The sequence below is a fragment of the Macrosteles quadrilineatus genome, unplaced genomic scaffold (genome assembly GCF_028750875.1).
Source record: "Macrosteles quadrilineatus isolate MER2022 unplaced genomic scaffold, UCM_ALF_1.0 Scaffold_2__2_contigs__length_208266976, whole genome shotgun sequence".
NCBI classification, from domain to species: Eukaryota; Metazoa; Arthropoda; class Insecta; order Hemiptera; family Cicadellidae; genus Macrosteles; species Macrosteles quadrilineatus.
Genome location: NW_026542595.1, coordinates 37,532,616 through 37,559,972, shown reverse-complemented (window position 1 = coordinate 37,559,972; position 27,357 = coordinate 37,532,616). Strand labels below are relative to the sequence as shown.

General features: G+C 35.0%; 1 protein-coding gene across 1 annotated transcript; it reads right to left on the bottom strand.

Moving 5' to 3' along the window:
- Positions 1–670: 670 nt before the first annotated feature.
- Positions 671–27,073, bottom strand: LOC128987817 (uncharacterized). The gene is made up of 9 exons (XM_054408846.1): positions 26,994–27,073; positions 26,411–26,452; positions 22,762–22,791; positions 14,263–14,358; positions 9,025–9,168; positions 7,961–7,987; positions 5,927–6,061; positions 3,249–3,401; positions 671–2,291 (listed from the first exon to the last, which is right to left on the bottom strand). The coding sequence occupies exons 1-9, from the start codon at positions 27,030–27,032 to the stop codon at positions 2,235–2,237; spliced, it is 723 nt and encodes a 240-aa protein (XP_054264821.1). The 5' UTR covers positions 27,033–27,073; the 3' UTR covers positions 671–2,234.
- Between the last annotated feature and the right edge of the window lie 284 nt (positions 27,074–27,357).

Genomic DNA, 27,357 nt, shown 5'->3' with positions numbered 1-27,357 from the left:
TTTTTTACAGAAATAAGATTTATACCATTTTGTTCAGAATTTTAAGCGCTACAACATACTAAATTTTAATCATAATCGTTCTGGCCATTTTTGAGAAAATCCGATTTTTCCGGTTTTTATGTTTTTTATGGGAAAATGCCCATTAAAAATCTTAATTTTTTTTAAAAAATATTAAAAAAACGCCTGGAGATACCATGGGTTGGAACCTATATACCAAATTTCATCGAAATCGGACCACAGGTGAAGTCCCTAGCTCTGTACACATCCCGACACACACACACACACCCACACACAGCCATCACTTCGAAAGCCCCTCTTTTTGGTCTAGAGAGACCCAAAAATTATATATCCACTCAAAGCTCAAACTCGAAAATGTTGACGAAAACAATACATTCTCCATATACTATGTATAGGAAGAGAATGTAATAGTTTCATCCGGTTATTATCTTTGTAAATTATTGAGAAAGTTAAGGTAAAATAACTTTAATTTGAAAATTGGATTCAGAGGTGCTCATCCCCCCAAACCCAGTGGCGAAATCCCCCCCCCACAATCTATGCTGCCATCATTTCAACCTACCCTCCCCCCTTCATTTTACCTGGCAACTTCACCTTTAACACATAAAATGAGCATTTTAAGTATTCAGTAAACTTGAGGTAAAGAAAAACAAACTTAACGATAATCAAAATTAAATGTTTAATAGGAAACGTCATTTAACAATACAAAGTTATATCTAATTATTGGATAGAATCTTTATCGTCAGCCAACACGTGCTCAGTATTAAAATAGGCAACGTCTTCAAAATGTTTAACAATATACTCGGTGAATTACTCTACTCCAACACAGCACTGTAACGTAACTGTAAAATATATTTAGGTTTTGTAAATTTATAGGGCTTAAGAATTAAAATAACTTTAAGTGTACGAATAATACTTTGGCAAAAAGTATCTTGTTTTAAAATTAGGTCACGAAATAGGGCAGACTAGGAGGCGTTGCTCGCCACTCCCAAGCTGCCTTCTACAATAATCGCCGGGAAAATACCCACAATGTGCCACCAGCACTACAAAAGGTTTTGTGACGAAGTACGGTAATTTTATAATTCATTTTGATAGCCCCAGGTTTGCGTTTTATGACTAATAATGGTAGTGTTTTGGCAGTTCTTTATTCCACCATCGCCATGCTTACAAAAGGATCCAATTTTGGAGGTGTCGTCAGAATATGTTACAAACGTTAAACACGAAACGATAACAGATAGGCCTATCATTCACGCGTGTACATTGCCGCGGCAGAACTGGAAGTAAACTGAATCAGGTTATAGCGGACCAACGTGGTCTCTGGGTTGTCGTCTGTGTTATATACAGCTTATAATTGACTAATTGTAGTGAAGTGGCGGAGGAGTGTTGAAAATATAAAGGGATTCATAATTGAGTTTTCCATTCAAAATTATTGACAAAAATAACTAATTTATATATGCTGGATATAAATGATGGTATCGAAATTCTTCATTACTACGGGAAAGGAAATTTATTAATAACTTTGGAAGAGTTTGAAATATTTAAATACATAATACTTGGGACAGCACACAAATTTGGAATGAAAACACTCGATTAATTATGAATCCAATTATATCTTTAACACTCTTCTCAGTCACTACAATATTCCAATATCAGCTGTTGAAAACACAGACGACAATACAGAGACCAAGTCGGTCCATCCAACTTAACCTGATTCGGTTTACTTCCAGTCTTGCCGACGGCAATTTAAACGCGTGAATTGATAGGCCAATCTGTAATAGTTTTGCGTTGAATTTTTGTAACGTACTCTGACGACACCTCCAGAAGTGATTTTTTTGGAAGCCTGACGATCGTGGAGTTAAAGAACCGCTAAAACATATGTAGCAAGTAAAATTTGACCCTATCGTACATGTTAAGGATCTAAGAAGGTGCGTTTTTACCATTCTTAGAAGCAATTTAATTACGAATGGCAAAATATTGTTGGTGTTTATAGAAAACTACCGTACTTATAAAACCTTTTTCGGGCTGCATATACAAAGTTATACATTCATTATGACAGCTAGCAAAAAAATCCCCCCACCCCCAAAAAAAAGCCCCCTCTTAAAATTCTGTGGCGCAGAGGGGGGGCTCTGGGAACCCTTGATTGGATTTCTAACACGTTTAAGTAGTTTGTCTTGCTCAGTACATGTGTCGTTTTTCTAGGAGTGTGCTTGTTGCTGGATTTAGCAGTTATATTGATCAAAAGTGTCAATGGCTCCTGGTTCATGTATCTCGAACAACTGAAAAGAAGCAAATAAATGAGCTGTGGTCAACCCACAAAAACGTAATAGAGTGATTAGTATACATTGTTTAGAACCTTGCGATTTGGAAATGTATTCGCTCCAAATATGATCACATTCCACTTGTTTGAAAATACCCAAGTTTACTCAACTTACATACCTAAGAGTAGTATTATTGATTCAGGAAGAATAATAATAAATAGTCCACGGATGTACGTGATCAAAAACCCACCATGGTGTCCAGCTGCCTAGTAGCAAAAGTCAATGCTAGAAGCAAGGAACTATTGCCTTACACTTCGGATGACCCAGGTTCAAATGTCTCCTATAAATATGATGACAACTTTTATGATTGCGAAATCAAATATATTTGTTTAACTTTATCCAAAATATTGCTCAATGTTCACATAAAATTTCAGCTTTCTCGTAACGAGGTCACATAATACTTAACGACATTCTAGACACACATGCATCTTGTGCACATGATTAGTAAACCAGATCTTAGTTTTTCCACACCTATGAAATACATTAATAATCAATTTACAATGAACAATTATACAAATCATACAACGGACATCATGATAAGGGTACGAAAATAATTGATTGTTTTACTTATATATATGTTATCGTAAGGATTCTCATTTACGCTGAAGTGTTTCGCTTAAAAATAGAACCAAACCAAAATTTTAAATACTACAATATTCGGGGCAAAAATTAATTTGAGCATGCATATATAAAAATCAAGGAATTTTAGCGAGTACCAACAAATAAATACATTTTATGCTCCTTAATGAGTTTAGAAATTTATATATTATCTATTTGGATTTTGTTACAAGTAAGTTATTTTGCAAAAACATAGTAATACCTATGGACTGACATAGGGTTATTTTGTATATACTTTGTAGAGTTTCAACTTTCATCAACTTTCCAAAAATAATATTCAAGAGGTTTCTAACATACCTTTGACTTGAGTTCATCGAACAATGCAGGGTACAGTTTCGGCTCTCCTCGTTCTGGACAGAGGCTCTTTATTGACTCTTTGCCGACGAGATCCACATGAACGACGAGCAAAACGACCGGGACAGCTTGAGATTCGTACTCATCGACACACAGCTTGTAAAACATAATAAAACTCATTATCTATAAAAGATAAATTTTTGTGCACCATATTTTAAGTGCCTTCTACTGATAGTACCTTCTACTCTGACGGTGCATTCAACAGAGAGTACATTCTACTGATAGTGAATTCTACTCTAATAGTGAATTCTACTCTAATAGTGCATTCTACAGATAGTGCACTCTACTGACAAGGAATTATACACTGATAGTGAGTTCTAAAGATCGTTCACTTTACTGATAGTGCACTCTACTGAGAGCACATTCTACAAATAGTGCGTTCTACTCTGATAGTGCAATCTACTCTGATAGTGCACCCTACTGATGGTGCATTCTTATGATAGTGAATTCAACTGATAGCCCACTATACAGAAAGTGCACTCTACCATAGATGGTTAGTCTATGACTCTACTATGACAGTGCATTCTACTGATAGTGCATTCTACCGATAGTGCATTCTACTCTGATAGCGCAATCTACTCTGATAGTGCATTCTACTGATAACACATTCTACTCTGATAATGCACCCTACTGATAGTGCATTCTACTGATAGTGCACTCTACTGATAGCGCATTCTACAGATAGTGCATTCTACTCTGATAGTGCATTCTACTGTGATAGTGCATTTTACAGATAACACATTCTACTCTGATAATGCACCCTACTGATAGTGCATTCTACTGATAGTGCACTCTACTGATAGCGCATTCTACAGATAGTGCATTCTACTCTGATAGTGCATTCTACTGTGATAGTGCATTTTACAGATAACACATTCTACTCTGATAATGCACCCTACTGGTAGTGCATTCTACTGATAGTGCACTCTACTGATAGCGCATTCTACAGATAGTGCATTCTACTCTGATAGTGCATTCTACTCTGATAGTGCATTCTACTGTGATAGTGCATTTTACAGATAACACATTCTACTCTGATAATGCACCCTACTGATAGTGCATTCTACTGATAGTGCACTCTACTGATAGCGCATTCTACAGATAGTGCATTCTACTCTGATAGTGCATTCTACTGTGATAGTGCATTTTACAGATAACACATTCTACTCTGATAATGCACCCTACTGGTAGTGCATTCTACTGATAGTGCACTCTACTGATAGCGCATTCTACTGATAGTGCATTCTACTGATAGTGCACTCTACTGATAGCGCATTCTACAGATAGTGCATTCTACTCTGATAGTGCATTCTACTGTGATAGTGCATTTTACAGATAACACATTCTACTCTGATAATGCACCCTACTGGTAGTGCATTCTACTGATAGTGCACTCTACTGATAGCGCATTCTACAGATAGTGCATTCTACTCTGATAGTGCATTCTACTCTGATAGTGCATTCTACTGTGATAGTGCATTTTACAGATAACACATTCTACTCTGATAATGCACCCTACTGATAGTGCATTCTACTGATAGTGCACTCTACTGATAGCGCATTCTACAGATAGTGCATTCTACTCTGATAGTGCATTCTACTGTGATAGTGCATTTTACAGATAACACATTCTACTCTGATAATGCACCCTACTGGTAGTGCATTCTACTGATAGTGCACTCTACTGATAGTGCATTCTACTGATAGTGCATTCTACTGATAGTGCACTCTACTGATAGCGCATTCTACAGATAGTGCATTCTACTCTGATAGTGCATTCTACTGTGATAGTGCATTTTACAGATAACACATTCTACTCTGATAATGCACCCTACTGGTAGTGCATTCTACTGATAGTGCACTCTACTGATAGTGCATTCTACAGATAGTGCATTCTACTGATAGTGCACTCTACTGGTAGTGCATTCTACTGATAGTGCACTCTACTGATAGTGCATTCTACAGATAGTGCATTCTACTGATAGTGCACTCTACTGATAGTGCATTCTACAGATAACACATTCTACTGATAATGCACCCTACTGGTAGTGCATTCTACTGATAGTGCACTCTACTGATAGTGCATTCTACAGATAGTGCACTCTACTGATAGTGCATTCTACTGATAGTGCACTCTACTGATAGTGCATTCTACTGATAGTGCACTCTACTGATAGTGCATTCTACAGATAGTGCATTCTACTCTGATAGTGCATTCTACTGTGATAGTGCATTTTACAGATAACACATTCTACTCTGATAATGCACCCTACTGGTAGTGCATTCTACTGATAGTGCATTCTACTGATAGTGCACTCTACTGATAGCGCATTCTACTGATAGTGCACTCTACTGATAGTGCATTCTACTGATAGTGCACTCTACTGATAGTGCATTCTACTGATAGTGCACTCTACTGGTAGTGCATTCTACTGATAGTGCATTCTACTGATAGTGCACTCGACTGATAGTGCATTCTACTGATAGTGCACTCGACTGAGCACTCTTGGCTTCTTGTTGATGTAAGCCCATTATCAGGGTGAGCTACAACATGTTATAGCTTGTTAAAGTCATGCATTATGCTTACTTAAAAAATTCTAACCATTTATATTAATACTCACATAGAGTGCACCCTTTATTGCTAAATCCAGACAATCCTCTTGGTGTTGTTCATTCATGCAACCTGGCTCGAAGTTGTGAAACATAGTAACTATAACTCCATCGTTGTACTGTTCATGTCTTTTTTCATATGCATTCTAGAAACCCCAAATAGATGAGATTAATAAAACTCCGGTTTAGATGTAAGAGGTGTTTATGGTATACATTTTATTAAATGTAATATTGTAGGAACTACGATTCCTGTATTATAACTGTATGTGGTATTATAACTTAGGATCTATGAAATCTTCTGAGATAGTTTTTTCTTCTATAACATGTATTTATAAATCATATGATTGCAATTTAGATGGATGGACAAATTATAAAACAAACGATTGGAAGTTAATAAAATTATAGGAGTCTAGCCGCTAAACTCGTGCCTTGAAACGGGGTCAGTCAGGATAAGACAATGTTGGTCCTTTAAAAATTCCGTAAAATGGCGTCACATGCACCATTGAATTTAGAAACTAAATTTAACTCCACTACTTACCTTGATAAACGTCTGTTTTTTGTTAACTCAGGTGGTGAATACTTACTTATAATAAATGTGATGATAAGTAAGTACCGATGCACCTATAAAATCATTGTATCTAGACCTATATGATTTTACTAGCTGCTGTACCCATGCCTCGCAACGGAGAGGACACCGAACAGAAAAATCTTATGTTTAAATCTGTTAACTTATATTGGAGATATTGGCAATTAATAATGAAATGTATAATTAAATTTACAAGCTCAACAAGGCCAATATATAATAATTTTATTTTATTCACTAGCGCTTTCAGAAACTAGGTTTCCATCTTCAGGCACTAACACTGGTACAAAATGTTTTGTACCAGTGTACTAGTGTCTGAAGATGGAAACCTCAAGAGAGCTCAAAAACAAATCATTTAGGATATTGAAGCGTTGTTGTATGCATTGTCAAAAAATTAAATTAAACATTATTATGTAATTTTAATGGAGAATAAATAAACTGTTGTAGCTTGATTGTGGACATATTTTAATGAAATTTGGAAAATTTATTTCTTTCATACTAAGCTTAAAACATTTTCATAAAAAAAACACCTTATAGTCTTCCCTGTAGTAAAAATCCTACGTTACGTACTCATTAAAATTAATAATATTTGAATAGGGAATAAAGCTGACAATATTTTAAAAGAATAATTCAGTGGAATTCCAGCCATGATACATGTTTATTTATGGTTAGTATAAAAATGTGTATTAGATGAAGTTCTTCATTTGTAATTTATTCATTTTATATTAGTCAGTTTAAGTGTAGGAAAGAGCCATGTGGCTATAACTTTGCCTGAATAAATGAAGGATTTTTGATTTAATTTAATTTCATAGCTGAGAAATACTAAAGTAAAACAGTATTTACTCAAAGACAATTTTTTGTTGATTTAGCTGAGTTGAAACACTTGAAGAAATACCATCATTTAGTGAAAATGAAAATCAAAGAGAATGTTCCAACAACAAAAATAGTGTACACGTGTATTATTAAACATAGATTATTTGTTTCTTAGTTAGCTTGTTTGAAATTATAACAATAATTTATTTTATATTTGGGGTTTTAAGAGCTTCTACCCCTACAAGCCACTAGTTTACTTTTCAAAAACTTTGCCTCAGAACTTTGAAACCCTACGGGGCGGAGTTCTAAGTAGGTTAATATCGAAGCAGGAATACTATACTGATAGTTGCAGGTCTACAGTATCTACGGTATTTTCACTAAGCGGAATGTACACATATAAAAGTGGCCTTTCTCAAATCTCTAGTAAAACGCATTATCAAAAATTTGCTTAGTCTGAATGTTTGCTGTGGCGGGGTTATTATTCTCTGCTCTGTTGTGGTATCATAGATAAAACACACTCAGTCTATTGTGATATTTACCTTTTATAAGTATAAATAGTATCACAGAATCTAAACTAAGCCATTGGCCAGAAAAAGTTGTCAGGTTTATAAACATAATTGACTAGTTGATAAAATTACTTTATACTTACTTTGTCAGTAATACGGACATGTCTGTACTGTAAAATAAGTATCAATCATTATTTGAACCAAATATGTGACAGTAATAGCTTGGTACAAAATTTAAACAACTTATATTTATCGAAATGATTTCAATAGTAGCAGTTTTTAAGGTTATTTAGATTATTCACTATTTTAAGGAATAATGGTATTTATCTACGTACATGTTTAATAATCTTTAGACATACTATATCTCAGACCCGCTCTTCGCTCCAGAGCATTTTTAAACTGAAAAATAAATTCACCACCTCTGAAATCACCCAGTCACAGTTGCGAATTATCATTGGATGAAAGCAATTAACAACCAATTAAGTTGTAGAAGACAATGAAACCATAAGTGGTGTAGCAGGGGGGGGATGGGGTGCAATGGCAAGATGTGTACGATAATTTATCTTTTCACCTAAATCTATGGTGTAACCAACAAGTTTTAAGTTCCAACACATCTGCCTGCTAATTCACTAAAGGAAATGGCGGCAATAAGACTGTATGCAGGGCTTCAATGCTTGACTGACTTTGATGTTAGGGTGAAATGCAGAACTAAGAATTTAAATATAGTTTGAGCCGTTGCTTAAACTAAAAGTAGATACCACGAAAACCCAAATAAGGTTTAAATTATCTGAGAGACTTGAAAGCAGCCAGTATAAGTGGTTTAGTTTGTCCATAAGACTAGAATGTACTTAGTATTTATCATTTATGCATATTATGGACATGCAATAACACAGATTAAACATACTCCCTAAGGGAGTGTGTTTAATCTATGATAATACCTAACTTCAGAGCTGAGCCTAAGGATTTGATGCATAAGCCATGTGCTCATGTAATAAAGGCAGGGAAATATACACTTCTCTTGGAACTAAATTGACTTAAATGTCAAGTGAAAGATTTATATCATCTAGCTACTAAACCAAAATTTAAAGAATTCAATTTACGTAAAAATAAGGCGGATTCCATAGCATCTTAGTTCAGCTTAAGTACTTATTACATTTACATAACATTATTATTATACTATTTACAGTTAACAAAGCCCCAGGTTTACCTTATTTTCCCATTGGAAAACCAAGCTATCCTTCGATGGAAATATGTATTTCTCCTTGATGTCAGCAGATAGGCTGGCTAGGTGCACAACTAAGTAAACTCCGTTATTAACACCATGCAATGCAAACTCCTCCGCAGCTTTAGCCTGTAACATTCATAAACTATTTTTATTTAGATAAGTACAATAGTAGTCCTTCAGTTATTACATCGGAATCAAACAATATTGTTTCTGACAGGGGTATATAATATAAACTAATTGAACCTTCTAATGATTAGGCAGCCAGATTCTGGAATCTTCCTTTCGTGATGCTCCAGACCCGGGAGCTGAATCACCACTGAACTAAACCCTACTAGACTGTTTTAGGACTATGTCCTCTTCAGCCAAGGAAATGATCACAGCTGCGGCAGGGACGTGTATATAACAAATTGAAATTATGCTGCAACCGCTGGTTATGGTAAGGATAGTTGTTTTAGCGAATCCCCCATTTGGAATAACCTATTACCATATGTCTCATGGTAAGACCTGGACCCGGGGCCGATTTATTTTTCATTTTGATGTCCCCAGAGGCCAAAGAAACCATTAGTTAAAATTATTATATGTACACATACACATGCATACAGATAACAGTTTATTTATCCTCCCATAACATAATATGGAATTTTAAATTTTATATTTTTCAAGTTTCCCTAGCCAATAATTGTACAATAACTCTTCCATGTACTACATTATTTTTTTTAAGCTCTTCTAAATAGTTTGGATACTGCCCAGGCATTCCCGATGACGTGGATATACCTTTTTCCACTGCCAGGGTTGGGAAAGGCCCCGCCTGGAGGCTCAACAGTTAGTAGGACTGCTGTCAGTGGACACGGTCATACCGTTGAGGACAATTGGACCTGTGTGTCACATTATATCCAGGGTATTCTCCGCGCCAAGAAGCTCGACCTTGACCGGGATGCGGTGTAGGTCATGAAGTATCTAAATGCCAAAAACGGTGAGAGCCCTGAGGGCTTAGGCCTGACTTGAAGTAATGTGACAAACAATTCCAAGTCTGTGTCCAACAGAGTAGAGGGGGTTTTTTAGTGAGTAGTCTGTGATAGATTCAGGAGTCTCACACTAAAGGCTGGCTATACCTGTGTGCGTAAAAGCAATTTCCCTCCTCTCCCTTAAAAAATCGTTTTTAAGAGAAATCACTGAAATCAGGAAATCTTATGTTTTGAGTGTCAAAAATGAGATAAATCCATTTTCACCACATAAAACACCCCATAAACTCCCGTCCCTATAGTCCGATCATGCTGATTTACAAACCCATTCAAATGTACACACGTTTGTACCAAATTCCATCAAAATCTGATAATTTCGCTCGAGTTATTGAGCTAACGGACACACACACACACACAATGATACCCGCTTGGTTTCATTTTGGACTCGGTCGTCCGCTTAAGTTCAAATTTGCGGCATTGTATTCTACCAGTAAAGCCTTTAGTTTGATGAGCATATATCAACATATGCTTACATTTAAGATTTTTTCTGACTCCTAGCGGGCCGTTCCCTGAGGAGGAAGTGTATAACTGAATAATGCGTTAAAATTATTTTAATGCCCAGTAACTGTGTACCAAGTTTTGAATCTCTATATTATTGCTTTCCCTGTAGGGAAATAGCTATTACCGTAGGTGGCAAGGTAAGACCTAGGCCCAGGACCAATTAACTTTTTCATTTTATGTCCCCAGAGGCCAAAAACGCCATTCGTTAAAATGTTTATATATTTATATATGGTCATAATCCTAACGAAACCACCACAGCAATTAGGAAGGATAATGGTGTTTATGAGTGGGGTAGAAATACTGAAACTGCCAAATCAGATTCCTCAGGTAGACGGGGAGAAACGGGAGACTTATAATTCCCATTTCTGTTTTAACCTTTTTTTGCGTCAACGTTTACCACCATCTCTTTCATAATAATACGTAGGAAAATAGAGTTGTTTATATTAATTTAAGTTTTTGGTGTTGCGACTGTTAAGGTATTTACATTTTAACTATAACATGTTAAAAGCTTTCATATAAAACTATTACAAAGAATAATTTTTAAATCCATTACAGTCTTAATGCTTCAGAATAAAAGTATTTCTACCTTCATCAGTAAATTAAATTACTTCTTCAATTGTTACTTGATTTAAATACAAAGTTAGTATGATCTTTTAAGTAGCGAGATGAAAAGCATTTCATTAAGGGGAGTTGCTACTGAAATCACTAAAATTGTTATTTTAACTAATTTTTACTTTGTATCAGGCTTTTATACTTAAGAGAGACCTAAAACAAAAAAAAACTAAAAATTTTAATAAAAAAATTTTTTTTATGTGCCCTAAAAGTAGGTTTTATTGTTTTTTCGGAACATTTTTAAAATTGATATTTAAAGAAAACCATAAACCTTACACAAATGGAAATGTTATACTTTTGTTCAGCATTAAATTTACTTTAATATCACGTATTTTTATTGTATTCCAGATACATTTACTTTTTTTTAAATAACAGCAAATTTTAAGAATATTTTTAAATTTTTTAAAAATTTTTGTTAATTTATATATAAAAAACAATTTTACCAAATGGATTCAAAATACGTGTTCTTTTAAGTTTATAAATGCAAAAGGTGTGTACAAAATTTCAGAACTGTAGCTCAAGTAGTTTTTTTGGAATATAAAAGTTTTCAGGCTGAAACATGGAAAAACACAACTTTCGGGAAACAGAAGTTTTACGGCAGATGTGTTTTACTATACAAAATAATTAGAATTTTTTAATAAAAAACCATTTTTGGTAATGTTTTTTTACAATGCCATGGTAACAAACAAATAAGAATGCAAAAAGCTATAAACTACAATTTATTTAGGGCTAAGTTGTGAATAACATATGCACGTATACCTTTTTATAAGCCTTTGTTTACATTAGCCTACTTGTCTTTGTCGCACCGTAAAACAGTTTGTTCTATTTTTTTTCTCCTAGGTACATGTATGTAAAAATGATTTTGGGTGGTTTTTATGATGTAAAAAGATATAAATAATAATTAAGGAACAAAAAATTTTTTTTGAATTTTTTAAGATTTTTCACTAATTTGAGTAGCGACTCCCCGTTATGAGCAATGCAAAGTGTCCTGTTTCATACTCGTCACTCTGATGAGTAAGGGGGTTAAGGGATTTTCTCATTCCCGTTTCTCCCTGCACGTTGCCAAACTGACCTCCCCTACCTGAGGAATCCACTGCGGCAGTTTAAGTATTTTTACCTTACTCGAAAACATCCTTCCTAATTGCTGTTGGTGGTTTCGGTATGGGTTATAATCATAAAACGTCATGGCAGTTTCGGTACAGCCAAAATTTGCAGCCTAGCTTTTGCAGACGACATAGTGGTTTGGGGAAAACGAGGAACGTTTGCAGCATAATATGAAAATATGAGTGGATGAGCTATAAAAAAAGGTATAACAATAAATGCAAACAAAACTAAAACCATGGTCTTCAGTGGGGAAAAGGCAAACCATTAAATCTCAGTATGAAATAGCCCCTTGAAACAGGTACCAACATTTAAATATGAGGTTGCTCAGTTATCACAGAAAATGGAAAAATATAAGAAAAAATAAATAAAAGGGATGCAGCAGCAATATTTTGGTGCAAAAGAAACATATTTCTGGCCAAGAAAAAAATCTAAAAAAAACAAATTAGCAGTCTATTAATCTACCTCTATGCCTACCTTGACCTATGGATGTTAATCCTGGACTTTGACCAAAAGACTTAAAAGCAAGCTCCAAGCAAGCAATGGAGATGAGGTTTCCTAGGAAAGTATAGAACAAAACAAAAATGGATAGAATAAGAAATGTTGCAATAAGAAACACCTACGATGTTAAGCCCTCAACTATCACAATACAGGAACAGCAACTAAAATGATTTGGGCATGTCCACAACTCGGCTTCCGAAGATGATGAAAGAGGTCATGTTGAGGGAAAGAGCAACAAAAGTAGACCGAGAAGGACATGGAAGGAAGAGATATACATTTAGGATGCTTTGCGTGAGAGGGGCAGCTCCATTCATGACCACTCACTGCAGACAGAAAGTCATATAGGCGCCTTGTTGTAACCTCGACACCAACCGGTAGAAGAGGACAGGATTAAGTAAGTACCAATTCATTTTTATGGAGAATAAATACACTGCTGTGTAGTACCTTTCCTGCGGCAGCAGACTTGTGTACTCTTTAAATAACTGTTATTTAAATATTAAATAAATCTGATATCTTAAGGGAATGTTTTAGTGGAAATCCAGCCAGCTTAATGGAAGCCTATTTTGCTGCTATGGATGGCCTATTTTGGAGGCTTGCTGTGAAGAGATTATTGTTTTTTTGTGTGAGGTTGGTTGTAGGGGTGGTTCATGGTTTGTCGGGTGGGTTTTTGTGGTTGGGGTCTGCATAAACACAGGCAGAAGTTTCTTAGTGTTAGTTTATTTTTTTTTATTTACGAACTTGTTTTGATGAAATTCTTTTTGGGAGAAGGTGTGTTATATCTTTACCCACCAGGGAAAAACAACAGGGTGGAGTTTTAAACTGAGCTCTCTAGAGCTAAGAGGTGATATTCATTCCTACAGTACACGTGGGAAAAGTTATCTGAATTTACCATTTGTTAGGTTAGGTAAGGTTTAATGTCAAATGATGTTCTTAGTTATAAGTTCTTTAGTAAATTTTCTTTTGTAGCTCGGAACCTGCTAGGCCCAAAATCTAGAAAAGGGGTCGAGGGGCTTTTGGCAAACCCTTTGTACAGGGTAAAAGGAGTTTTTGAATTAAAAGAAGCCTATATAAGTAGGTTTGTAATTTTTTAAACCAAATGAAGTGTGCTTTTTCTCTCTATTTCATTTAATTCTCAGCATCGAGAATTCCAGGCAACTGTTTATATTGGTAAGAAACCATGTACTTTTTTCTTGTTTTAAGCTTGACATTTTCCAGTAATGTATTCTTGCACTTTGTGAAAATCAAGTTTAAAGATTCTTGACTCGATTGTAAAATATAACTGCGAAACCTAACACGTATCCAATAATTGCATTCTTGATTATTTCATTTTCATCAAATTATACGTAAATAAACTTGTAGCAGTTGATTAGCAGGAAGGTTATACCGATATTAAAGAAGTAGAAAGGGCAATTAACACTCAACATACATTAAAGGAATCCCATACATTTTACAAACACTTTAAAACTATAAACAGATTACTTACCTTGTACTCGTCTTCGTCAGTAATGGTGCCAGAAATGGCGTAGAAAATAGCAAGTTTTTTGTCTTGGTGGTTTTTAAACCTGTCTTCATAGTCTACCTAAAACACAAATGTAAAATTCTTTCACCATTATATTTTTAACTAGGTAAAAATAATGGTTACATTTAAACAAATAACATAATGAATGTTGAAAGTGAAGTATTGTGTGCGCTCTAACTGATTATACAGGGTGGAACGAAGTTAGTGTTAAAAATGCGTATGTGTTGAACAACTGAGTGTACTGACAGTATGGCACCAGTAGGCAGCAACAGACAAAATAAGATTTAGTTTTTATATTTGTATTTGCTTGGATAAATAACGATAAAAACACTCAAGATTGCTTTCATTTCAACTTCATTGTCACTTTCAGAATCCTCATTTAACTTCCAATAATAATAGTACAAAATTATTGAGATCAAACAGAATTATAAGCCCTTATTGTTTAATGGAAGTTTGAATTTGTGAGTTTTGAAAAACAACATTAAATTTCCCGTAGGATTTTCTATACTACTTTGAGCTATAGAGACTGTAAAATAATCCTAAAAACTTCATCTTTTAATGGTCTTTAAAATAATGTATAAAAACCTACTGCTTCATTGATTTATCGTGTTTCAATCTAGAGTTTCTCTTTGATAACACGGTTAAAGCTGCATTTTCTTTAAAATTACAATGTATTTGATTAAATAATATGGCAATAGCTGCATTAAAAATTGTGTTTATATGGGGTTTATGGTAATGTTTGGAATCCATGAGAAATTTCTCACAAGAAAATCTATAATTGAATGAAGTGAATTCTTATACTGGTGTAAAATGCATCTACTCAATCTCCAATAACTCGAATATAACTTCGTATATCAATTTGATATTTTGCACAAAGGTTCTTTATCATATTATCACGGTTAAGTTCGTTATTAGAGATTATTTGTTCGGTAATAATTATAAAATCCTAAAAACCATTTTAATTTTCCACCATAAGAATAATAAATTATAAAGAATAATCGGAGGAAATAAATATGGGACATAAAAATATCCACCGAAATGTATTACATTCGATAAAAATGTTTAGGTAGTCACATGTTTTAACTTTTTACATGTTTTTATGGTTGTTAGTTTAGTAGACCTAGGCTTGAATTAATTATGACCACAGTCCTTGGGCTACTTGTTAAAATAATGTGTGCACTTTATCACTTGGGCGGCATGATAAGTTTCTAAAAATAAGTGGTTTTAACATTGTCTTGAGCTTTTTATACTATTAATTTTCAACATTATTGTTATAGCATACTCTGCCTAATCCAATCAGATTGTTTTTAATAGTTATTTTTTCAAACATAAGCTAAGTTACATAGTTTCCTTTCTTCTTATCGTCGTCGGTTGTTTGTGTTTTCTGTTGGGTGTATTTGTTGTTGTTGTTAATGCTGGCTGTAAAATAAAAGTGAACATTTTTATACAACCATTTAATGAAAAAAAACAACGCAAATATAACTCCTCGTAGTTTGGGTGTAAGAGTTATTTCACTGTATACCTATCTTTGTGACTGTTGTCAATGGCAAACACTAGATCTAGGTTAGGAACCGAGGGAGAGATAAAAACAATAACAGTTGTATAAAAGAAATTAGTTTTTGTTTAATTTAACAAAGCCCATGTTTTTCTTCACGAAGACACATTTTTCTTTAGTTACTTTGAAACTAAATCCTTTCTTCACTGTTGTGCTGACTGACATCAGTTTCCTTCCTAGCTTGGGAACGTGCCATACATTCTCTAAAGTTGTGATGTATCGGTTCTTCCCAATATTCACACTTACTCGAATACTTCCCTCTCCAACTGCCTTAATATCTTCACCATTTCCACATTGACGTTAATTGGTGAAGTAAACCTCTGATATGTGTGAAAGAAGTCCCTCGGGAAACACGTATGCTGTGATGCTCCAGAGTCTGCAATAAAGCTGTCTTCATTGTGTTCCTTTGCTACAATACACAAGAATGGACCACTGTTACCTTTTTCTAGGCTCAGTCTTGTTCTTGTCTTCTTTTTCTGATTTCTTTGGACACTGAGTAGCATAGTGTGGTCCCTTACAAATCAAACACTTTATTTTCTTCTTTATAGAATGCCTTTTGCCTTCTGAGAATGAACTTGTGCTATTTCTTCTAACCTGTAAGGCTTGTCCATTATCAGAATTCATAGTCCTAGGTAGCCTGGACTCAATCAGACGAATTCTCTCTATTAGCAAATCAACACTTCTGTCTTTCACTGGTATGATTTCCCACACACTTTTGAACTCAACGAATTCTTTAGGTAGTGTACTCATAATCCTTGACATCAACACAAGTTTTGGCAGTTCTGAAGCTTTATGCTTTTTAAGTTTATCATTCGCTTCTCTGAAGTTTAACTGCAATCTTGAGAAATATTTGATCAAATCTTCTCCATCAGTTATACTAAATGTAAAGAACTGTTCCATTGTTCTTTCTAGTCTCTGACTTGATGATTGTTCATAATACTCAAACAGCTTCTGCCATCGATATATAACTACTATAACTATCCTATACTATAACTAACTAACTATAACTAACTACACTATAACTATATTACCGATACTATACTGTTGTGACTTTGAATTAGAGTTCATAATAAGCACGCATTTGAATAAACTCTTTTATTGAAAGTAATATTTACAACTGCAAATTGAAAAGGTAAACATTGTTTTGTAATTAATGACAACAGCTGATAATATACAGTATAAAGAATACTACAATCTCCCCCACTTATTTTGAACTCATTTTGTAACATAGTCTTTAAGGTAATCTGGAGCTTTATGAGTGCGGGTTGAACATCGTATTCGTGGTCGTGGTGATGTTGGTTGTAAGTTCTCTTCACCTGGTAATCTGACTAATTCTGGTACTTGCATAGGAACTTGCTGTTGCGGAAGTATGGGTACTTGCATTGGAACTTGTGGAATTTGATTAGGTACTTCTTCACATTCGTTGAAACGAACCTTCTTTAGGCCTACTTGAGTTTTCCGGAGTTGGTCTAGATGACGTTTCAGTGTTCTTCCAGAATCTAACCTTACAATATAGTGAAGAGTCCCTAGTTTCTGTATAATCTCACCAAATGTCCATATATATTTATTATTTTGTGAATACTCCCTAATGAGAACTCTCTCCCCCACATTGAATGTTCGAACTCTTATTATTGAAGGAGGATTCTTTGCCGGATGGTAAGGTTGAAGAGCATCCAGCTTGATGCGAATCCTACGATGAAGATATCGTTCTGCAGGTGATTGTCCATTTGAGAGAGGAGTGGCACGATATTGTTGAAGAATCTCTTGAACCTTTGTATGTATTTGACGATGGTCATCTTCCAATGCTTTTAATCTTTGCTTCAAAGTCTGGATAGTTCTTTCAGCAAGACCATTTGTAGCTGCATGTCCAGGTGCAATCAGTTTCTGGAAAATTCCATTGGATGAACAGTATTTCTTGAATTCTGCGCTGGTGAAAATTGTGGCATTGTCTGATACCATCACTTGAGGATAGCCATTAGATGAGAAAATGTTGTCGAGAAGAATAATAGTATTAGAAGTTGTAGGAGCATTTCTCAATACTTTAACTTCTACCCACTTTGACTTGGCACACACACAAACAAGAAAGTAGTGGTTTTGAAAAGGCCCCGCGTAATCTATATGAATACGCTCCCAGTTTTCTTCTGGCTCTACCCACGGATGAAGGGGTGCTTTGGGAGGATTGAATTTTATGTGGGCGCAAATTTCACACGATTGGACTAATTTATCTATGTCCTTGTCAATCCCTTGCCAATAAACGTATCTTCGGGCTAATTGCTTCATCTTTGTAATACCAATGTGAGTAGCATGTAGTTGCTGTAAGACTTGAGGTTGAAGGCTGTTAGGGATGACAGCACGAGTTTCCTTGAAAAGTACTCCGTTGTCCAATGTGTATGGTAGGTCAGCAGAAGAAGACAAAAGTTTCCTTTTAATTTCTCTAAGATTTTGGTCAGCTTCAGTTTCCCGGGCTAGAATAGTTGCATTTAAATGTTCAGAAGATATTTCAAAAATTGTTTCTGAATGTAGCAAGGTAACTTCATTGTTTAGGAAAATGTCTAAGGTTTCAGACTGTTGAGTCACTGGAGCTCTGGATAAACAATCAACATTAGCATTTGCTTCCTCAACCAAGGAATATTGATGATGTCCGGAAATTTCTTGGAATGGTTACCTACTACGCTCGGTTCATCCCAGACCTATCTACAAAAACAACACCTCTTCGACAGTTTCTACAGAAAAATAGAAGATTTCATTGGTCAATAGATTGTCAAACTGCATTTGATTGTCTCAAGGAGGAAATAACTTCTAAAAGAGTTCTAGTACCATATGACCCCCATCGTCCAATCGTTCTAACATGTGATGCCAGTCCTACCGGAATTGCAGCTGTAATGAGTCACATAATTGATGATGAAGAGAAACCGATCGCTTACGCATCCAGATCCTTTCTTGAAACGTATTGAATAGTTAAACCCTGATAGAAAAGATGCATAACGGAGCAGTCGGCTGGAAGTCATGGGTGGTAAGGATTTGCTTTCATGGAAAATTCTTGAAAGAGGGGCATTATCTGTAATTAAGGTGAAGTGAAGTCCATACAGATAATTGTAAAAATGACTGACTCCAAACACGATCGCAAGAGCTTCTCGATCGAGCTGACTGTAATTTCGCTCTGATGGAGTTAAGGATCTGGATGCGTAAGCGATCGGTTTCTCTTCATCATCAATTATGTGACTCATTACAGCTGCAATTCCGGTAGGACTGGCATCACATGTTAGAACGATTGGACGATGGGGGTCATATGGTACTAGAACTCTTTTAGAAGTTATTTCCTCCTTGAGACAATCAAATGCAGTTTGACAATCTATTGACCAATGAAATCTTCTATTTTTCTGTAGAAACTGTCGAAGAGGTGTTGTTTTTGTAGATAGGTCTGGGATGAACCGAGCGTAGTAGGTAACCATTCCAAGAAATTTCCGGACATCATCAATATTCCTTGGTTGAGGCATATTACAAACAGCTTTAATCTTTTCTGGACTTCTTGAAATTTGATTGTACTTAATCACATGACCAAGATAGTCAATCTGTTCGCAAAAGAATTTGCATTTGTCTTTGTTTAGATGCAAGTCGTTCGCATGTAGACGGAATAGACACAACCGTAAATTATTGTAGCATTCATCTTTTGTTGTACCGTGCACGATTATGTCGTCAAAATAAACTTCAGTCTTTGGTAACCCGTTTAGAATTTGGCTTAGAATGCGATTGAATTCGGCAGGCGCGGTCTTGATTCCGAAACTAAGTCTGTGCATCAAGTATGTACCGCGGTGTGTAGTAATAGTTAGAATTTTGCTGCTTGGGGCATCAACTGGAATGTGCAAATAAGCCTTGTAAATATCAAGCTTGCAAAAATATTTTGAGTCTCGCAAACAGTGTAAAACATCTGGAATGTGTTTGATCGGGAAATTAGATGAAACAAGACGATCATTTACGCCTGTTTTGTAATCGACGCATAACCTCACTGTGCCATTTTCTTTCGGAATAACAACCAAAGGCGAACCCCAATCGCTAGCATCGACTTTAGATATTATGCCGGATGATTCAAGACTGTTGAGTTCTTCCTCAACCTGAGATCTAAGGGCAAACGGAACGTTACGTTCTTTGGTATACACAGGTTTAGCGTTTTCACGTAATTGAAGTGTAACTTTGTGGTTGGGCAAGCATCCAATTCTTTGGTCAAAAACTGTGGAAAATTCAGAAAATATGTCATCAATCGAATGGAAGGTTTCGGAGACATTGAAAAAGTTAGGTTGATTTGAACCATCATCTATTTCTTGTAGACTTATATGTAAGTGTCGAATCCACACTCTTCCTAGGACTGCTGGACAATTATCAGGAACTATATACATATCTTCGATTGATTTATGGTTTTTGTAAGTAACCTCAACTGTAACTTTGCCCAATGGTTTAAATACATTATTTGTATAAGCACGGAAATACACATTAGTTGGGTCAAGTTTGATGTTGAGATTTAACTCATTGAAAGCCTTTTCTGGTATTAATGTAAATCCTGCTCCGGAATCTATCTCAAAACGCATTGGCTTGTTATCAATTGAAACTGTAGCAAAATACTTTTGTGAATCGGGTAAATTTGATCGTTCGTTCTGGTCAAATATGTCTATGATATTAGGTTTGGTAACTGGATGAATTTCAGTGATTTGATTTAAGCCTAGCGTAATGTCATCAGAGGTTGAAGAAATGTACTTTGTTGAATTGAACTTAGATTGATTGGTAGAAGACTTATTTTTCATTTGGGTTGAAATGCAAACTTTGGCTACATGGCCTTGTTTCGAACAGGAAGTGCAATGAAGTGATGACTTGCTAGTGCGACACTCAGTTGCGCGGTGATTATTTCTACCGCATCGAAAGCAAAGATCTCCAAAACCTAAGCGATTGAAATCTACTTTTGATTGAGAACGATAAGTATGACCAGAATTTGGATTCTTACGGTAGTTTGAACGACTTCTTTGATGTTTTGTACCTACATTTGAAAGTTTATTGATATCTACATCAGTTGGAATTGAATGCTGATGTTTGTTCAAAGCCTGGGTCTCTAATCGGGAAGCTTCCAAAGCAGTAGCTTTGGTTACAATGTCTTTGAATGAAGTAGTGTCTGATTGTAATAACTGCTCTCGAATCCAGTCATCTTTTAAGCCTCTTATGAATTGAGCTCTTAAAAATGTATCTGAGACTGAAACTTGTTTTGAACATTCACACTGGACTGTAAATTCACACTCAGACAGGTCTTTTTGTAGTGAAGCTATGTATTCAGGAATTGATTGATTTGCTTTTTGATAAGTGTTTAAAAAGTAATGTTGTGAAACTACAACGTTTCTGTGTGGTGAAAGCATGTCACGTAGTGATTTGACCAAAGTAGCAAAATCTAGGTCTTTGATAGGTTTTTCAGGTCCAATTAATGATGAAAGATTATTGTAGTGAACAGAGCCAATTGAAGCGCAAAGAAGTTGTGCTTTTTTCCTTTCATCTGAGATGTTTTTGACAGCAAGATAATTTTCAAAGCGTTCCAAATAGTTTTTAAATTTTTCCTTTTTCTGATCGAAATTTTCAAATGGTTGAATACTTACTAACGTATTACTCTGCTGTACTGGAGGTTGAAGTTGAAGTTTTTCTGTAATCTTCGTTGCAAGTGTAGCTGCAAGTGTGACTTGGCTCTCAGTGAATGCTTTCAGTAGTGCTGTAAATTGTTCTGCATCCATAATGTACAAAATCGAAATTTAGAAAAGGTTTTAAATCCAAATAATGAGTAGAAATTTTGAAAAACTTTTTCTCGTCGCCAATTGTTGTGACTTTGAATTAGAGTTCATAATAAGCACGCATTTGAATAAACTCTTTTATTGAAAGTAATATTTACAACTGCAAATTGAAAAGGTAAACATTGTTTTGTAATTAATGACAACAGCTGATAATATACAGTATAAAGAATACTACATATACTATCGACATATAACTAGTTATATATCGATGGCTTCTGCCACATTTCATGTGCACTATCACAAGTAGCTTTTAATTCTACATGTGAATCGTCTAGAGCATTTACAATAAGTACCTGAGCTAAGGTGTCACCTTTCTTGAAATCCTTAAGCTTCTGTTCCTCTGTTTCTTAAGACCTTGTCCTTTCACCAGTAATCAGATCACTAACTCCATGATGTCTCAAAACTAATTCCATCTGGCGTTTCCGTGTTATTTTGAATTTAATATTAGGCATATATTTTAACGTTATCCAGTAAGTTATAAGGTATTTAACTTAACGTTATCCGGTAAGTTATAAGCTATTTAACTTAACTTAGTTACACTATCAAGTGTAACTGACAGAGTGTTCCCTATGAAGTTAGGGTAGCTTGCAATCAAAGGTAATAGGCCTAGCCTACCTTGGCCTTTTCTACAGTCTAGCCACTTACAATTAGAATTCAATCATTTATCCAAAGGTGTCCTATGTCATTTTTCAACAAAAAGCCAAGTCGCGACTTACCATCCACCGGTGCCGTGTCTCGTGAATCAGCGTCTGGTCGACCAGTTTATTAAATGTATTTCGTGTGTGTCCTGTCCGTATGTGTCCCCCGTTTATTTATTTGTTTATATTTTTGACGAACTCCACATGAGGAATTAGCAAGACATTCTTGACCTGAAGATGTGCTACTTTTAAAAAGCATGAAACCGCTGTAGTCTTCATACTACCAAGTCGATCGTTTTGACAGAAAACAGGTAATTTAAACCTATATTAGTTTATTCAGACGATCTAGAGGCATCATGAAAACAAAAAGCAAATCTCAAACTTAGTGGCAAGTTTTAACACATAAAGCCCTGTATAGATTTACAATAATTCAAGAGAATTTAATACTCACATCTGATGTCACTTTTTTTCCAACTACAATCTGAAAAATATAAGTTGACAAAATTAATATAATTGATAACTAATGTCTATCAATCTTATCAGCCACAAGAGGTAGTACAATACCAACACTTAATAACAATTTGAAAACATGTTTCTCGAAATTTATATATTTACTAGTTGTTCTGCCCGTGCGTTGCAATAGGGCAAGAATACTTTAGAGAATTATGTGGCAAGGAGCGCTTTATTTTGTCCTTAGCAAACTTAACGCTGTTTTCAGCTTGACCATTACTTTGAGAATGGTAAACAGCGCTGAATGTGTGTCTGATACGGTTTATGTTTAATGAAATTTTGAATTCAGCTAACGTAAATGTCGTCCATTTTCGGAATGTAAATCAACAGGTAAACCAAACCTACTGAATAATTCTCTTAAAAACTGTATAGCTAGTTTTGTGGAAGTGGAACTATAGTGGAATAGATTACAGAATAGGACCGAAACCAGTTCGAGTCGGGTGGGGTGGGGCATGCGCACAGAGCAAAGAATGGGCATGCGGCATCCAATCAGCTTTTAGAAAACTGTCCACCGTTGCCAAGTTGTGCCACGCACCCACGCACTCAGTCTCTGCCCGATAGCCGACCTGTGCGTTTCTAGTATACCCTCCTGTTTTGTCAAGAATTCGTCTGCGAACTGTGTTTCGCCCAATGAATACGGACAATATTACGCGACGTGGACCACCACGAGTACACGTGAAACGTTTGCGATGTTGTAACGTCGGACGTGGTGTTCCTTTACGTGTGCAGGCAATTTCCAGTGCAATGTAATAATATTTTATAATAATAATAGTTATGTTATTTTTGCAATAAATTGGCAGTTACTTGGACTATGGACAGTAACTTGTTCAAATTTCCTTTTTTCATAATTTAAAACATCTCTAAAAATATAACGACTCTCTCCCACTCACAGGATTAAATTATCCTTTGTGGGGGATAATTTTGCTTTATTTAAAAATCTTTTATAGAAAATTAAATATAATCTAGGAAAATAAATAATATTGTATGAATATTTTTGTACAGGGATCATAATATTATATTATGTCTGTTTTTGTGAAATAAATGATATTTGATTTGATTTGAGTTATGTTATCTATTTCCCTTTTTACTTGGTATGTTTTTTGAGGATTTCTAGAGTACCTACATTAGATTTTTTTTTTAAGATTGCATATATGACTATTTTAATGAATGCAACACATAACGTAATGTATGTAAACGTTAGTTAAATTTTCTTAAATTCAATATAAAACTAACTGACCTTTTTGTCAAATCACAATATTACAGAAATGCCATTGTCACTATTGAGCTACCTGTTCTCCGTAAGTGTAGGTTCAGTTGAGTGGCAATAATAAGATTAACGTAGTGAGGGTCACAATAGGTGTTCAAAGAAAGGCAGTTTTTGGGTATTCCTAAACATGCCCAACTTCGTTTCCAAAGTTGTTGGACCATATAAATTTGCTCTTATTGTTACGGTGATTTGTTTAAAAATCATGGCTCACACACGTTTGACTATAGGCAAAATATTTCCAGATACGTGTAAAGGTTACCCTATAAAAATGTAATTTTACCTACTTCCAACAACACAAACAGCAACTCTGGGACTGGCTTGTGGACCGACCGGTGTACTCCGGTGTAACTCTTTGAACAATTATGAACTTTCAATACAAAGAAAATGTAAACTGTCAAACAATTTAAATTCTGGATTTTTGTGACTCCATTGTATTTCTTAACGAAATTTTAAATAAAGGAAGCTGCCTATTGTCTAGTGTCTATAAACATCTCAACTCATTATAAATTTCCAGAAATCTTTGCTGTTATTTGTTGTCGATAGTATGATAAAAAAATATCTTATTTGCATGCCAATAATAATAATAATCCGTTTCTAGTCTCATAATACTGTCTCATGTCAGAATCACTTCTCGATTTCCAATATTTATTTCCTAATCTATTTTACGAACGAACGTTTTTTTAACCAGCAAACACTACTAGTTTTTTACTTCTTAGAATATAAAACTTTTATTTCACCACATTGTTTACTTACTTTCCCGCGTTGCAGTTTTACTTTAAGGACTGTAATAGTCTAGTAAATAGAGACAAAAATAGGGGGGTTAACTTGCAAACGGTCCGGTAGTTCTAAATTTTTTATATGTTGTCTGGTATGTTAAGTAGTTGTTTAAAATGCAAAATACACAATTCTCCCCCCTCCAAATTAAATCATGAAATTAAAGCCCCATTTGTGATTTATGCAGATTTTGAATGTTTTATAAACTCTAACAACCAAACTTCATCAGGATTTGCATTTGTTATAGTGAGAGATTCTAAGATTATTTCTGAAGAGTTATATAGTGGTGCAAATGTTACGGATGTGTTTTTCAAAAGGTTGTTTGATACTTATGACTTCATTAAAAGTCAAATGGCAATATATATTCCCCTTGTAATGGCTCCTGAGCAAGAGGCATCTTTCCAAAACTCAACACATTGTCACATTTGCGAAAATCCTCTATATTTTGATAGGGTGAGATATCACTGTCATTCATCTGGCCGATACCGTGGAGCTGCCCACAATTATTGTAATTTAAACTATAAAGTAACAAAAGAAAATCCCAGTATTTTTCTATAACTTAAAAAATTATGAAGAAATATCCACTAATTGTAATAGATTTTTCTAGACAGAACGAAACGAAGGAAGGAATTGTTGATATTAAATTAGAGATTGAAACTGCAGAAAATGTGCCAGCAAATACATCTGCATATTGTTTGATAATACACGATAAAGTGTTTGAGTACAATCCTTTGACAAATGAGATAAATAAAATGTAAATAAAAGATGAAAAACATTCAACAAGAATTGGTTGACTCTAAGCAGAGATTAAAAGACTAGACGGGCGCTAGATTAGAATAGAGTAGCAGATGCTACAAACACATGGGCTGCTGGTCGATGGCTAGGAGAATCCTCCTAGGTCGGTGGTCGCTGCAGTGCAGGCCCACTGCAACTCTATCTCGCTCTCTGGGAAATGGGGATTGCCGGGATCCCCGTGCTGCACGACGTAGCAACACGGCGAGATTCAAACCCTATTCAACGCTTTAAAAGCGACTCTTTAATCTCTGGTCTGGGTCATCAGTAGTAGCTTTTTTCCTATGTGGGAACATTAGCAAAACCCACGAATGCTTGTAATAGCTTCGTTTACGTATTAATTTCCCTATAACGTAATCAATATATCTCTAAAAAAGAGCTCAACATCATAATTCGCCATATGTAATGGATATAAAAACTCAATAATTGATAAGCTAGTAAACAAATATAAAAATACAAATTACTCAAGGGTGTCAACACTGATCTAGAAATAGGTATGATTTGAATAAAAACTGTACTGAGCAACATCCTGAAATGTGGTATGTCAAAAAACAATATAAACACTTAATTTAAAACTTCCTAAAAGGAAAATTATATAACTCTCCTATTCAAAAATATTCTTCTGTTACGAAACACTTGATTAAACACACTTTTACATTTATTAACCCGATAAAATGATACGGGCTCTGTTTATATTTAATATATTTTTACACGCAAAAATAGTTGAACAAAACTTAATATAAAACCAGCTCCTCACCTCTGCACCTGGTTCTGCACCTATCTCCCATACTAGACATGCCTGAAAAAATATTCGTTTTAGGTCTAGTAAAATTTACTTGTTTAGTAAAAAAAAACTATTTTTCAATTTTGTGTACGTGTACGGCACGCGGCGTTAGGATCTATTACCTTTTTTGTAAAACTTGTAATTCCAAATCTTGGTCTCTTTACATCTAACATCTAACTTTATTCTGATAGCATATATAGTTAAAGCCCAAATCCAAATGGCATTGCGAATTCAGGAAAGTTCCGGATGAGGAGGGGTGTATGCCGGAGAGGGAAAAGAAATATTAAGAAGGTTTTCACATGGCAGACAAAAGCAATGAGAACAATATGTAAAAACAACCACTGGATCTTGAAGGTACAGTTTATCTTGATACGTGATTACTTGGTACTTATTATATTTTACAAAGCATATCATCGATCATATTTTGTAACAAATAATGTAAATCAACTTTTGAGATACATTAGATTTTGTAATAAAATAATTAACGGAAATATAAATCATGGGAGTCTGTTAAGATAAATCGAGCAAACTAACGACAAAGGATGGCTACACTTACCGGCACGGACATCTCAAAAATAAAAAGGAAGATCTTCATGTTGAAAGCAGTGGAGCTGTACTGAATCGTACACGAATTTATACAATTAACATCGACAGCTTTCGATTTAGGCCCTATTACATCCATTAATTACTAGTATAATCGACGAGTTAATGAGCGCGGTAACATGATGGCAAGTGTGCTTGCGAAAAAGTATGGTTTTTGCTCCAATACCCGAATCAGACTTAACATGAGTGGAATGAAACAATTAAAAAAAAAAACTAATAACTTAGTACATTAAAATATTTTTGTACAATTATTGGGTGTGGAGAAAATTTTAAAAAATTAAGTTTAAAATTCCCATCACCATTTTATGGAAAAAACT